This window comes from Schistocerca serialis, chromosome 11, assembly GCF_023864345.2.
Source record: "Schistocerca serialis cubense isolate TAMUIC-IGC-003099 chromosome 11, iqSchSeri2.2, whole genome shotgun sequence".
In the NCBI taxonomy this organism is placed as follows: domain Eukaryota; kingdom Metazoa; phylum Arthropoda; class Insecta; order Orthoptera; family Acrididae; genus Schistocerca; species Schistocerca serialis.
Window position 1 is genome coordinate 79,049,677 of NC_064648.1, and position 15,131 is coordinate 79,064,807.

General features: G+C 41.0%; 1 protein-coding gene across 2 annotated transcripts in view; it reads left to right on the forward strand.

The window, feature by feature from the left end:
- The first annotated feature begins 1,986 nt into the window (after positions 1–1,986).
- LOC126426815 (serine/threonine-protein phosphatase 6 regulatory ankyrin repeat subunit B-like) overlaps positions 1,987–15,131 on the forward strand; it is an 81,889-nt gene continuing 68,744 nt past the window's right edge. Inside the window, exons 1-2 of one of the 2 annotated variants that reach the window (XM_050088823.1) lie at positions 1,987–2,084; positions 13,699–13,868. In XM_050088823.1, the coding sequence (XP_049944780.1) occupies positions 13,781–13,868 (88 nt within the window). In that variant the 5' untranslated portion in view covers positions 1,987–2,084; positions 13,699–13,780. Of the gene's footprint in view, positions 2,119–13,698; positions 13,869–15,131 lie in introns of both variants that reach the window. The other variant, XM_050088824.1, reaches the window with a different exon arrangement.

Sequence of the window (15,131 nt, forward strand, 5' to 3'; positions counted from 1 at the left end):
CCATTACGGCTCCTTCCATGACCACCAGCGGCGTACGTCAGCCCCACATAATGCCACCCCAAAGCAGTAGTGACCCTCCACCTTGCTGCACTCACTGGACAGTGTATCTACCGCGTTCATTCTGACGGGGTTGCCTCCAAACACGTCTCTTACAGTTGTCTGGTTAATGGCATATACGACACTCATCGGGAAAGAGAACGTGATGCCAGTCCCAAGCGGTCCATTCAGCTAGTTGTTGGACCCATCTGAAACGCGCTGCATGGCGTCGTGGTTACAAAGATGGACCTCGCCAAGGACATCAGGAGTCAAGGCGCCCATCATGCAGCCTAACGCGACGTCCTGTGGCTGCACGAAAAGCATATTCAACATGGTGGCGCTTCTGTCGGGGTACCTCCGAGCCAAACTCCGGAATTAGCGGTAATCCACTGCAGTAGCAGGCCTTCGGCGGCCTGAGTGAGGCATGTCATCGACAGTTCCTATCTCTCTCTGTATCTCCTCCATGTCCGAACAACATCGCTCTTGTTGAGAGCCCTTGCTGGTACAAAGTAACAATGTACACGTGATCGAACCCTGGTATTGACCGTCTAGGCATGGTTTAGCTACAGACAAAACTAGCTGTATACCTCCTTCCTGGAGGAATGACTGGAACTGATCGGCTTTCGGACGCCTCCATCTATTAGGCGCTGGTAACTCATGGTTGTTTACATCTTTGTGTGGGTTTAGTGACAGCGCTGACCAGCCAAAGGGACTGTGTCTGTGATACACTATCCACAGTCAACGTCTGTTTTCAGGAGATCTAGGAACTGGGCTGATGCAAAATTGTTTTTGATGTGTGGAGTAGGATGTAGAATCCCAAACCACCACACAACAATCTCTAGCGTGAAATGCATCCTCCACAGATAGCAGACAGAACGCCCGCCTAATTGCGCCGTTAGAGCATTCAACACTAATGGCTGTGATGTTTTGAGTTTATATTTCATACCATTCCTTGATACCATTTCTTTGGGTTATTGGGGGAAACCACATTAAGATGTTGTTTGACAGATTTTTTGGGATTTTGTTTTGGGTGCAAGGAATTAATTACAATTTAATCAAATTTTGACAATTTTCATTCATGTTTCTAATAGTTTCTGTGAATTTTTCGAATGATTTCAACCAAAAATAACAGAGTTATGCTGTGATGTGCACTGAAGGTTGTGAGTAGTGAACTGTGTGTAGCATAGCCATTCCGATTTTCATATTAAATCCAAAAAGTTTTGATTTTGCATTAATAACTTTTTTTCTAAGAATATGAACCTCAACGCAGGTGAAAATAATGAAAATTAAAATGTCTGCAGGCGTTGGAACAATTTACTTCGATTTTCACTATTTTTTCTCTAATTATGCTAAGAAAAATACCCTTAAAATATGATATCATCTCACGAATTGTTTCATATAATTTATGGTCATAGTGTTGACAGCAAGTGCGACGCGCCTCCTGAGAGGGAACAATTTTCTGTCCGGCTTGCGTATCTCGGAGAAGGTGAGAGAAAGGCAACGGAAATAAACACCTCCTGCTGGCAAAGTACGTCGCAGTGAGAATGGAGCGGACTGAGCCTGGGAATGAGCAGCATCTGATGTGGCGCACAGGGCTTTTTACTAGTGAGCGATTCCAGGTTCCCTGTTCCGCGATCGCTTATCTCAGCCTCTGCAATTTCAGTGTCCATGCAGTGATTGGAAGGAGCGACCGTATTTCCGGTGAATCATTTTAGAAAGACAGAGTGCATCATCTTCCATTACGGTGCCAGTGTGGCCACTGTGTGACACGATACGTGACTTGAATTCACTCACTGGGTTTGCGTAAGAGCAAGATTTCTTAGTGCTTCGGCTAAGATCAGATGGCAGAAATACTTCGAACGTCAGACCTATGCAAGAGTTATCGTTATCGGTACGGAGGGGGGAGGGTGAAGGAGTGGGAGGAGGGAGGGGGTCTCGAGGAAAACTGCGGACAGAGTGGGTGGGAGGCGGCAGACCAGTCCATGACAAGAGGCGTGTCTCGCTGCCGACCACCACTGCACTGGCTGCCGCGGCGCCCGACGTGTCTGGTGAGTCTCCACGTACTTCCTCCATCAACGTACGGTAGGTATATACTGTGCGTCTAACTTCCCTCAATTTGGCTGTCTCCTGTTCTCAGTGTTGTCCACACTGAAAAGTGCCGGATATGAAAATGGGGAACACTAAAGTGAGACCGAGATGTTTCTCTCTTTTCTAAATTACTTTCCGCGACCCGTAGCGCGACAGTTCTTATAAAGAACTCCCGTATTGGCTAACGTTAGCTTTGAAAGTTACTTACTATTGCTTCTTACAGCACAATTTATGTATTGGTGCTACTAGCAGTGGTTCTTGAACGAAAGTTGCTTTTATGTAAACTTGTCGGATCCAAATGACAACTGAAGCAGGCGAGAGTTCCGGAATGAAACTCTCACTCTACAGCGGAGTGTGCGCTGATATGAAACTTCCTGGGAGATCAAAACTGTCTGCTTAACCGAGAGTCGAACTCGGTACCTTTGCCTTTCGCGAGCAAGTAGGAAGGTAGGAGACGAGGTACTGACGGAAGTGAAGCTGTAAGGAGGGGTCGTGAGTCGTGTTTAGGTAGCTCAGACGGTAGAGCACTTGAAAGTCAAAGGTCCGAGTTCGAGTCTCGGTCCAGCGCACAGTTTTAATCTGCAGGGACGTTCCAGAAATAAACCTATTGCTGCTTTCTTGGGTTTGTTACCACTTTGCATAAGTAACCAGCCTTGCTATGGCAGAGATTGACATGATAGTACGTCGATCACACATGTTAACCAGGTTTTTGTTTCCTCCATACATTCCCCATCCACAAAATTAGTAGAAATTGGCCCTTAGCTCAGGTACCGGGTACGATCTTGGTAACAGCAGTTATACCTGCATGGTATGCTACTTAGCGACTACGATAGATCGACCATTATCGGTAGAAGGCAAGGAAGGACTGAAAACTGTACCTCTCAATGTTGATAAACTGAGGAACGAATGCGGTAATGTGCCCACATGAGTGTGTTGCACTATGTCCAGAACATTCCTGATCACCCTGCCATAAATGTGTTGAACAGTTATGTAAGAATACTTAGCATTTGTGTGTTGTTGTTGTAGTAATGACGTTAGTAGTAGTAGTAGTAATAGTAATAGTCTTTAATTAGTAGATCACTTTTTATAGGCATACTGGACACGTCTTGATATTACAATTTAGGAACGATAAATTACTGTAAGTCATATAAAGAGACATTTGCAGGCTTATAGGTCTAGAATGGCAAGAGTGCGACAAATAGTTAGCTGTGACCTTATAGTAGCAATAAACCTAGCATTTACCGGATATGATTTACGTATACCACGAAAATCTAAATTAGATGAGTAGGTGAAGAGTAGAGCATCCACCCTCCAGAATACAAGGCCAGTCTGTTTATGACAGTGCTACCTCATTCGGTTTATCTCTTGCGTACAATACTTCAAGTGGCAGGGAGCTAGGTTGGAGGGGTAAGGTGCTGGTGCCCAAATGAAACAGTATATTACACAATACGAATTCATCAACAAACTCGATAACTTGAAAAATTACAGAGGTCCGTGATTAATGAATTTTGCATGTTATATGAGCCACAACCTATGAAACGTTAACAAAATTTAACTGTATTTTTACTCTAAGGCCGTCTAGCAACACTACTCACACTTCACAGATCAACAACAGCGGTTGCTTCGAACTTAACACCGAGTGACGCATTCAGTTAAATTCAAACAGAATGAAATAATAGGTCAAAAAATCAAAGAATCAGTAAGTGAAATTAAAAGTATATCAGGCTTGTAGTCAAATAAATTCTTTGTACAATAACCAATGGCAAAAGGTTTACTAGTTACATAGACAACAAAACAAAAATATCTTCATGAACAATATGGAGACGCTCTATACAAGCAAAATCTGAAATAAGAGCTGCTTATACTCATTAGGTTTTCCAACACAATTGTTCAAGAAATCTGACATGATTTAAAATTTATAGTCCTCGCTCCGAGAGACAGTTTGAAGTTACAAATCAGTACCGAAAATCATGATAAGCCACTCAGTTCAAACCGGCGGCCTATTGGCTCAATCTATTATTTAACACATCAAACGGGCACGCTAAAAGGCGCCTAGTCCCTACAGTAATTAATCTTGCACCCAGAACACAAGGAAACAGTGTGCTAACGTAGAGATTAAGATAGTGGATCAACAATTATACCTGTTCTCACACACGCCAACACTGTGTGGAACAAATTTTTACGCTCTCTCGGATTCAGGAACTTAGGTGACCAAACATCCGCCCCAAGGTAATGGTCTACCTTGGTCGTTTTAAAACAACTTCGTCGTAACTGAAACGTGTTGTTGTTGTGGTCATCAGTACAAAGATTGGTCTGTTGCAGCTCTCCATGCTACTCTATCCCGTGCAAGGTTCTTCATCTCCAAGTATCTACTGCATCTAACATCCTCCGAATCTGCTTAGTGTATTCATCTCTTGGTCTCCCTCTAAGATTTTTACCCTCCACGCTGTACTCCAACACTAAATTCATGATCCCTTGATGCCTCTGAACATGTCCTACCATCGATCCCTTCTACTAGTATAGTTATGCTAGAAATTCCTCTTCTCCCCAGTTGTATTCAGTACTTCCTCATTAGTTACATGATGTACCCATCTAATCTTCAGCATTCTTCTGTAGGACCGCATTTCGAAAGCTTCTATTCTCTGTTTGCGTAAACTATTTATCGTCCATGTCTCGCTTCCATACATGGCTACACTTCATACAAATACTTTCAGAAAAGTCTTCCTGACACTTAAATTTATACTTGATGTTAACAGATTTCTCTTCTTCACAAAGGCTTTCCTTGCCATTGCCAGTCTACATTTTATATCCTCTCTACTTCGACCATCATCAGTTATTTTGCTCCCAAAATAGCAAAACTCCTTTACTACTTTAAGTGTCTCATTTCCTACTATAATTCCCTCAGCATCACGTCATTTAATTCAACTACATTCCATTATCCTCGTTTTGCTTTTCTTGATGTTCATCCTATATCATCCTTTGAGGACACTGTCCATTCAGTCCAACTGCTCTTGCAGGTCCTCTGCTGACTCACACAGAATTACAATGTTATCAGCGAACGTCAAAGTTTTTATTTCTTCTCCATGGTTTTTAATTCCTACTTCAAATTTATCCTTCGTTTTCTTTACTGCTTGCTCAATGGAACATTGGGGATAGGCTACAAGAATGTCTCACTTCTTTCCCAACCACTCCTTGCCTTTCATGCCCCTCAACTCTTATAACTGCTAACTGGTTTCTGCAAAAATTGTAAATAGCATTTCGCTCCCAGTATTTAACAACTGCTACCATCAGAATTTGAAAGACACTTCCAGTCAACATTGTCAAAAGCTTTCTCTAAGTCTACAGATGCTAGGAACGTAGGTTTGCCTTTCCTTAGTCTAAGATAAATCGTTGGGTCAGAATTGCCTCACGTGTTCCAACATTTCTACGGAATCCTAACTGATTTCCCCCGAGGTCGACTTAACCAGTTTTTCCGTTCGTCTGTAAAGAGTTCGTGTCAGTACTTTGCAGCCGTGAAATATTAAAGTGATAGTTCCCTTATTTTGACATCTGTCAACACCTGCTTTCTTTGGGATTGGAATGGAATTATTAACTTCCTTTTGAAGTCTGAGGGTTCTTCACGTGTCTCATACATCGTGCTCACCAGATGGTAGAGTTTTGTCAGGGCTGGCTCACCCAAGGCTGTCAGTAGTTCTAATGGCATGTTGTCTACTCCAGGGGCCTTGATTCGACGTAGGTTTTCCAGTGCTCTGTCAAGTTCTTCATGCAGTATCATATATCCCATTTCATATGCATCTACGTCCTCTTCCATGTCCGTAATAATGCCCTCAAGTACATCGCCCTTGTGTAGACCCTCTACATAGTCTCGCCACCTCTCGACCTTGCCTTCTTTACTTAGAATTGATTTCGATTTGAGCTCCTGATATTCATTCAGATTCACCTTTTCTCCAAAGGTCTCTTTAATTTTCCTGTAGGCGGTATCTATCTTACTCCTAGTAATGTATATCTCTAAATCCTCACATTTGTCCTGTAGCCATCACTGCTTATCCATTTTTCACTTCCTGTTCTGGCGTTAGTAACTTGCTTATTCTGTATAAGAAATAGTAGTAAATAATAATAGTGATGCTGTCACTGTTAATTGGTAATATTTACTGGCAAAATAAAACCTAACACTAGATTGCGTACTTACAGCTATCCTGTGTGGCCGTTTTTCAGTACGACTTAAAAAGAGAGAAGGATTATTATTGATCAAGGATGCGTCGGTTCTCGATTGTGTTCAGGAGACGTACTGACTGATTACGCCAAGGGGTTTTCTTAATTGACCTGGATTGCCTTCACGCTATCAGAATCTTCGATGAAAATACCAAAGGGACCTATGTGAATATTAAAATAGAAATGAAAGCAAATTAGTCGAATTTCGTAAGAGAAAGATTAACAGATCGGATGTTGAACACATTACTGGTCTCCTAAATACAGTCGAGACACTGCGATAAAGAGCGAACCTGTACAAAGCAAATATACAATTTGAACATCATTTTTGGTTAGTGAAAGAAAAAAATAAGAAGAAAATTACTCCATCGTAAAGTATTAATATATCTTTAACAAATTGGCTTTAAACTTCTAGACACTGACAAGTACAGAATAAGTACATTGGTTACAGTTGATATTTATTTTGTACATGGCGCAGTCCAATAATTGCTACTTTATCAGTCCGTTCTTTCTTCACCCGAGTTACCGAGACGTTTCTTCGTTGTTTCACATAATTTTTACATAAGATAAAAATACAACTGGTGGCAATGCTATGTAGTACGTCTTAACACGTCAGCGACCAAAAGTACCAGAGTACTGAAGTCTCTAGAATATTTCTTAACAAAAGATACTTCGGCCATCATCAGTTATTTTGCTCCCGAAATAGCAAAACTCCTTTACTACTTTAAATGTCTCATTTCCTACTATAATTCCCTCAGCATCCCCCTACTTAAATCGACCACATTCCATTATCCTCGTTTTGCTTTTGTTGATGTTCATCTTATACCCTCCTTTCAAGACACTGTCCATTCCGTTCAACTTCTCTTCCAAGTCCTTTGCTGTCTCTGACAGAATTACAATGTCATCGGCGAACCTCAAAGTTTTTATTTCTTCTCCATGGATTTTAACTCCTACTCCGAATTTTTCTTTTGTTTCCTTTACTGCTTGCTCAATATACAGATTGAATAACATCGGGGAGAGGCTACAAACCTTTCTCACTCCCTTCCTAACCACTGCCTCCCTTTTATGTCCCTCGACTCTTATAACTGCCGTCTGGTTTCTGTACAACTTGTAAATAGCCTTTCGCTCCCCGTATTTTACCCCTGCCACCTTCAGAATTTGAAAGAGAGTATTCCAGTCAACATTGTCAAAAGCTTTCTCTAAGTCTACAAATCCTAGAAAGGTACGTTTGCCTTTCCTTAATCTAGCTTATAAGATAAGTCGTAGGGTCAGTATTGCCTCACGTGTTCCAATGTTTTTACGGAATCCAAACTGATCTTCCCCGAGGTCAGCTTCTACTAGTTTTTCCATTCGTCTGTAAAGAACTCGCGTTAGTATTTTGCAGTAGTGACTTATTAATCTGATAGTTCGGTAATTTTCACATCTGTCAACACCTGCTTTCTCTGGGATTGGAATTATTACATTCTTCTTGAAGTCTGAGGGTATTTCATCTGTCTCATATATCTTGCTCACCAGATGGTAGAGTTTTGTCAGGACCGGCTCTCCCAAGGCTGTCAGTAGTTCTAAGGGAATGTTGTATAATCCCGGGGTCTTGTTTCGACTCAGGTCTTTCGGTGCTCTGGAAAACTCTTCACGCAGAATCATATCTCCCTTTTCATCTTCATATACATACTGTTCCATTTCCATAATATTGTCCTCAAGTACATTGCCCTTGTATAGACCGTCTATATACTCCTTCCACCTTTCTGCTTTCCCTTCTATCCTTAGAACTGGGTTTCCATCTGAGCTCTTGATATTCATACAAGTGGTTCTCTTTCCTCCAAAGGTCTCTTTAATTTTCCTGTAGGTAGTATCTTACCCCCCCCCCCCCCCCCACCCGAGACATCAGCCTCTACATCCTTACATTTGTCCTCTAGCCATGTCTGCTTAGCCATTTTGCACTTCCTGTCAATCTCATTTTTTAGACGTTTGTATTCCTTTTTGCCTGCTTCATTTATTACATTTTTATATTATCTCCTTTCATCAATTAAATTCAATATTTCTTCTGTTAGCCAAGGATTTTTACTAGCCCTCGTCTTTTTACATACTTGATCCTCTGCTACCTTCACTACTTCATCCCTCAAAGCTACCCATTCTTCTTCTACTGTATTTCTTTCCCCCATTCCTGTCAATTGTTCCCTTATGCTCTCCCTGAAACTCTGTACCTCTGGTTCTTCCAGTTTATCCAGGTCCCATCTCCTGAAAGTCCCACCTTTTTGCAGTTTCTTCAGTTTTAATATACAGTTCATGACTAATAAATTGTGGTCAGAGTCCACATCTGCCCTGGAAATGTCTTACAATTTGAAACCTGCTTCCTAAATCTCTGTCTTACCATTATATAATCTATCTGAAACCGATCAGTATCTCCAGGCTTCCTCCATGAATACAACCTTCTTTTATGATTCTTGAACCAAGTGTTAGCTATGATTAAGTTGTGCTCTGTGCAAAATTCTACCAGGCTGCTTCCTCTTTCATTTCTTACCCCCAATCCATAGTCACCTACTACCGAATTAACATTCGGTATACATACTATGTCTAAATATTATTTACAAAGGAAAAATAATCTCTATGACTACAAGGCCTGACGAAAAAAAGTGTCTCTTATTCATAGTTTGTGCTTCCAAAGTACTTTAGGTTTAGGGCATACACCTTGTTCGAAAACTTGTTACTATTCTCTTTTTACAATAATTACTCTTTTCTCAAGTTGAGCTCTTATTTTTTCTCTGTTAATTACGTCGTTTGTTTGAAGACATAGTCATTATGGCTTCGCTTATGGGATGAACAGCTCATGTTCAAGTTTCCATTCGGGAAATTGGGAAGCTTACTGTTCTCTGTCGTGCAGTTGCACATAACAAACCTTTATTTAATTCGCGGTTCGCGGAGAATATGCATATTCTGTCTACAACTAAACTCTCACGACCATCCATACGTACAGTCTGTACGTATCAAGCTTGCTGTCAGTCCGTAAAATTCACTTCTCTACTACATAAGGTAGGAAGATAAGGATACTGATTAGAGGAAAACACAATAGACTTTTATGGGGTGAAGAGATCTTAAGACAAACTTTTAATGATGTGTGATATGATGAGCGTAACATAAATTGTGCCTCATCACGCTAGTTTTCCATGATAAGTAGTTAGCGTAATTAAATCGATACAGTAGTCTCAGTATCGTCCGATCCAGCTATCCAAGCATTTCTCTATACATATCTAAAATTACTTATACCATGCATTAGCAGTGAACAGTGTCTGTTAGCTATCTTCTGTTCTGGGTATCGTAAAATTGGGTTACCAAAAAAAAAAATTTTAAAATACAAAAAAATTCTTCTGGTACTAAATTATTTTACTTATAATTGATCTTTGCAAGTATTTCAGCTGCACTCTGCCTTAAAATTCCTATGAGCGCATACGGTTTTCTCGGTACTGTAATAAGAGTAATTGAGTTGCACACTTCTTTCCTGCTACCTGGATCGTTATTGATTTATTTGACACATATATGCTAAGCCGCGGTCTGTATCAACTGCTTTTCACAGGTGGTCTCATAAAAATTGTTATCAAACACTCCCTATACATTACAAAACATATCCCTCCTAAGAGCAAGCGACCTTAATCAACTTTTATTTACCAGATATCATTGTTGTCCGAATGATCATTTTAATTTATTTCACTCAAGAGGAGAGAGCTTTGTTATACTTAAAACTAATGGTATCAGGTGGCACTTAGCACGTCCCTCCTATATTATTTGTTTTTCAGCTCTTTGGCTGTGGCTGCTCATGGCTCAATTAACTTAACACTTACATCTAAGGCAAATCTTGCTCTCCTACAATAAATCTATTTATTTCAGGCACACACATAAATAACTTCTCCTGTGAAGGCAGGTGGACAGGGTGTTAGTCCTGTGCAATAATCTTATGTACACTTGTATATATATATATAAGTCTGCGTGATGAAACAATCCTTTTATTCGTCCAGACACAGGCAGGGTCAGCTAATAGATAGCAACCAATGTGCGGCTTTCTTAGTATAATAAATGGTCCCTCATACAAGTACTGCCACTTGCGATTCTTATGATAAGTCAAAAATGCTTTGAAGTCGGTCTTTAAAAGCACTCGTTCATTTACAGGATAAGATAAGACTTTCGTAATGTGTTTGTCATGCGCCTTTTTTCTTAGGTTGGCATGAGTGATTAAAGATATGAGAGCTTGTCTTAACTTGTCGTCTAATGTTACTTCAGGGTGTTGTAATTTTGTTCCGCAGCTTCCCTGTGGCGGCATAAACAAGCTGCTACTACTTTTCCGACTTAGGTGGAGTTGAAATGTCAGTTAATTTTACTTGAGTAGTAGGCTCAAAACTTGCGTTCGTATACCATACGAAATGTGCATCACTTAATTGCGTGTCATTTGACATTGCGTTTGATGCTTGGTTCGCCTGCATGTAAAAATTGTCGTGTTCCCTCGGCTATTGTGACTGGCGGTATTAAGAAAAGCGTGCGACGGATTGTCCTGATTACTGTTCGTGAACTGTTGGTTGAGTTGGTGAGAAAGTGTCGCATTTTGAGGCTGCAAAGAATTCTTTTGATGTGAGAGAGTGAAGTGACTTGGCTGACTATACTGTTGTGGCCCGATATTATTGTTCCATTTCTTTCCCTTGTGACGCTTTCCATTATATTTCCAGTAGTTCGGATGCTTGTAATTACAGTTGTGATTTATTGCTCAGTTACCGTATTGTCGCTGTGTGCTTTCATAAATCAGATTCTATCTATTCAGATATGGAAATTTGCTATATGGTTTTCCATTGCGGCGGTTGAAATTATTATGATTGCTGTAACCCTGAGCGTTTGCTTGTCCCCTGTTATGCTGGTACGACATTCCGTTGACACAGTTTGCTACGTGCTGTTGCGAAGCGTGTGGTCCATTACTGTAATTATTCCGCGCACTCGCACGCACGTCCACATAGATCATATCCAAATTGTCAATTTAAATGGAATTTTGCCTCGTCACTAAGCTCTAAGTGTGGAAGAGAACTGGCATCCTCCATCTTTCCGGGAACGAAATTACAGAACTCCACACTTTGTCGTTTGTTACCTTCACGAAAAGCTTGCCGTAGCAGAATTTTGTACGGTTTCGTGTGTAAACGTCTACGCAACAAACGCCAGGACGGACATCGGGGACAAGTTGAGCTGCCGTGCTGTGCGACCAACGGATTGCTGCGGACTCCTTGTGAAACTATGGCGGATGCGCTCGACATCTTCGTCAGACACTCGGGGACGGCCCGGCGATTTGCCTTTACACACACAACCTGTTTCTTGGAATTGTTCATCCCATTGTCTAACGATCTGTGCTATAGGATGTTCCACACGATAATAGCGCTGAACGGTTATTACTGACCCGCAGTGCGCAAAACTTTGAACACAAAGCGCTTTCTGTTGTCCCGACACCATTTTTACTGGAACTGAAACGGGTGCACACTGCTGCTGACTGGCTGAAATGGTGTAAAACTCGGGCCTGCTATTTCCACAAGTAAGTTGTTCATACACATACGTCAAATAACATAACAGTCACAATAGTTTGGACATCGGATGACACATTCTGATTCAGCCTATGTTTCTCGGAGCACAGTTCCCTCCAGCACCACACTCCGAAGTACCCGCTGGCGTGTCTCTAGCCGCCTGAGGCTCGTCTAGCCGGTTAACGCCACTGCTGTAGGCGAGACACAGCCCCGTCCTTCTCTCCCTCTGCATACCAGATCACCACGTATAGACATATACTATGGTTTCATTTGAAAAAGCGAAGTTGATCCCTGTCTCCTGCAATTAATATGAGTATTATAACGGACTATACGTCGCTCATACAGCAGTTTCTCGCAATTAATAGGGTGCAAAAATTATAACGACCTCTTAAATTGTTTCGACAGTATTTGCCTTAAACAGTGCAACTGATAAGCCAGTATACATGGTGGTTCCTGAACATACTCAAATATTTTAATATGTTATCCTACAAGTAAAACTAAAGAAAAAGTTCATATAAACATCGGTCCGCAAATGTTTGGTTACGAAGTTACGGCTAATAAAGGATTTTGCCTCAAATTTAGTAACTTCACTAATATGAAGCCATCGCAAAACTGTACGAGGTTAAAGTAAAGCATGATTTCCATTTACTTCGTCGTCATTGATATGATGAATCTAATAAAATATTTTCCCAGCACGTCTAACTGACGAGACATACTTACAATTCCTTCAAGAAGAAAACCTTGCTTGCTCGAAGATGTTCCACTTGCTACGCGATTGCAAATGTGTTTTCAACAGGACGGCGCGCCTCCACATTTCGCCAACCCGTCACTACACATTTAAATGAACATTTTCGCCATAAATGGATTGGTCGGGGTGCTACACGTCTGTGGCCACTCAGATCATCCGATTTAACACCAATGCATTTTTTTTGTATGCAGATGGCTGAAAGACATAGTTTATGAGGACAAAGTCAATACACGTGAGGCATTACTTGCTCGCATTGTGAATGCAATAGGCAAAATTAAGAACAACTCTGTGGAACTGAAACGAGCAACAGAATTAGTTCATACATGTGTAGCTAAATTCATTGAACTCAGTGGACACGGTTTTGAACATTTATTGTGAATGTATTGTGAAACTATATGCCCACTGTACAACTTCCTTAACACTGAGCTTTGTTATATCCGCTGTAACATGAATTCACGTGTGATATGGTAGTAATAAAAGCAGATTATCTGACAAATTCATACAGTTTCAGTTAAAGTTATTAGCATCATATTTCAAAATAAAATTCTCTACAACTTCTGCTGAAAACTTTGTGCAGTCGCCTCGAATTTAAAAAACAAATTGAGCCAAGTAATAAATTAAAATTTTTACGAAATTACTTCTTTGCTTCACTGGATGTTTTGAAAACCTACTGCAGATACGCGCCTGGAGCATCTCTCATTAGTTTCACCGGATGAATAACAACAAATTAAATGGAAATCGTGCTTTATTGTAACCTCATACAGTTTTGCGATGGCTTCATATTACCGAAGTTGGTAAATTTCAGGCAAAATCTCTCACTAGCCGTAACTCCGTAGAGGAACATTTGGGGACCTGTGTTCACACGAACTTTTTTCTTTAGTTTTACTTGGAGAATAACAAATGAAAACATTTGCATACCTTCGTGAATCACCCTGTATATTCGGAACAACGGAGTGGCATCCATCTTGTGAAATGGTATAATTCAGATTAATTTACGTTTCTTTATTTACTATACAGGTAGCTGCAAAAAAAAAGTGCGTTTTGTAATTACACTTTTTCGTAACATTTCAGGTTGTTCAGCAGACTGCAAGTTCGGTGAAGTTGTTTTGAGGGAAAAGTTTTTTACTTGGCCCGATATCTGCGACCTTCCGTGATGTTCCGCAGAAACGCTTGTTGGTTCATCCTCATTTTTGTGGCGGTGGTCATATGTAGTGGCTACAGTCACCCAGTTTCCGTTACAGGTAAAAATAATTTTTTTTTCGATTCCTAAGAGGCTGGGTATGATAATGGACAGCAATTTTTTGTGAAGTAATGAAGTAAATGTTTAAGTTTTGCACTGAGATCTTTACGAATTTATTTTCCGGAATCGTATACAGGACTCAGCGGACATAGTGTAACAGCCAACAACTCAGGTAAGTGTTTCATCCGTTACTCATGGTCCAAGTGGTTCTTTTGGTGCTAGTTTATTTAATCACGGTAGTCTCATCTCTGGTTTGAGACGTCCTCGCCGGCGCAGTGGGGAGGCGAGCGTGTGAAAGCTTCCCTCCAGCTGCCTACGCCACCTGTTCCCTGCTTGTCTTATTCAAACACACTAGACTAGTGGCCTACTTGAATATATCGAGGTTCTATTTTTAGAACATCGAGAGAAGATATCAAATAAATATACATCAATTGTTCAGAAATCTGTCTTGTCCAAGGGTCACACAAACTTGTATTCAGTACAGTTCGTTGCTCCTGCATGATAGGCAATACGTACGTGAGACGTTATTGCTATGCAAGTAACATAACTGGCAGAGATGGGCGTGACCCACCCGTGGTACACACAGGCGTGAACTTGTTGGGGTAACTGCTTTGGGTCACAGGGCAGTCATAAGAATACTGCGAGGGAACTGCGCAACATCGTTGGGTATCAGTGTGTCATTGCCTTTGGTATTGTAGAAGGCTCCAGTTGGAATGCCATTTGGTCATCATGTTACGTAAACAGGATGGTTTTTACCACCGCGTACAGACTCTAGGGATTGATCATTGAGAGGATACGGAACAAGAAAGGTCTAATGAATTTGTGTCGGCAAACGCATGGTTTCCACGTTAGAAACCATTCATTCAACCGTACACTGTTACAAAGACTGCGGCCTAACACTCGCTGTACCACGCAGTGACAGTTACAGTATGTAATGGAAATGAATGTCTTCACAACATTAAACTAAGAAATTCAGAGAGTGCTAAAGAAACAAATAAGGAAATTAGACCTACGAATTATTATTGACATCGATTGATGGTTCGTCAAAAAGCTGAATATCAGATCTTGAAATGTCGACAATTGTTCCAACACTACATTCGATTAAATTTAACCAAACGGCGTTCCAGATATAGTCTGTCGGTAAACTGAAGAGCAAGCGAGCGAGTCCCCACTGTGCCAACCCAACTACGTCACAGGGCGTTTCTACAGGCTGTTTCACAACGTAGTACCGGCCGTGCCGTGGCGCGCGCTTTAAATCTGTGGC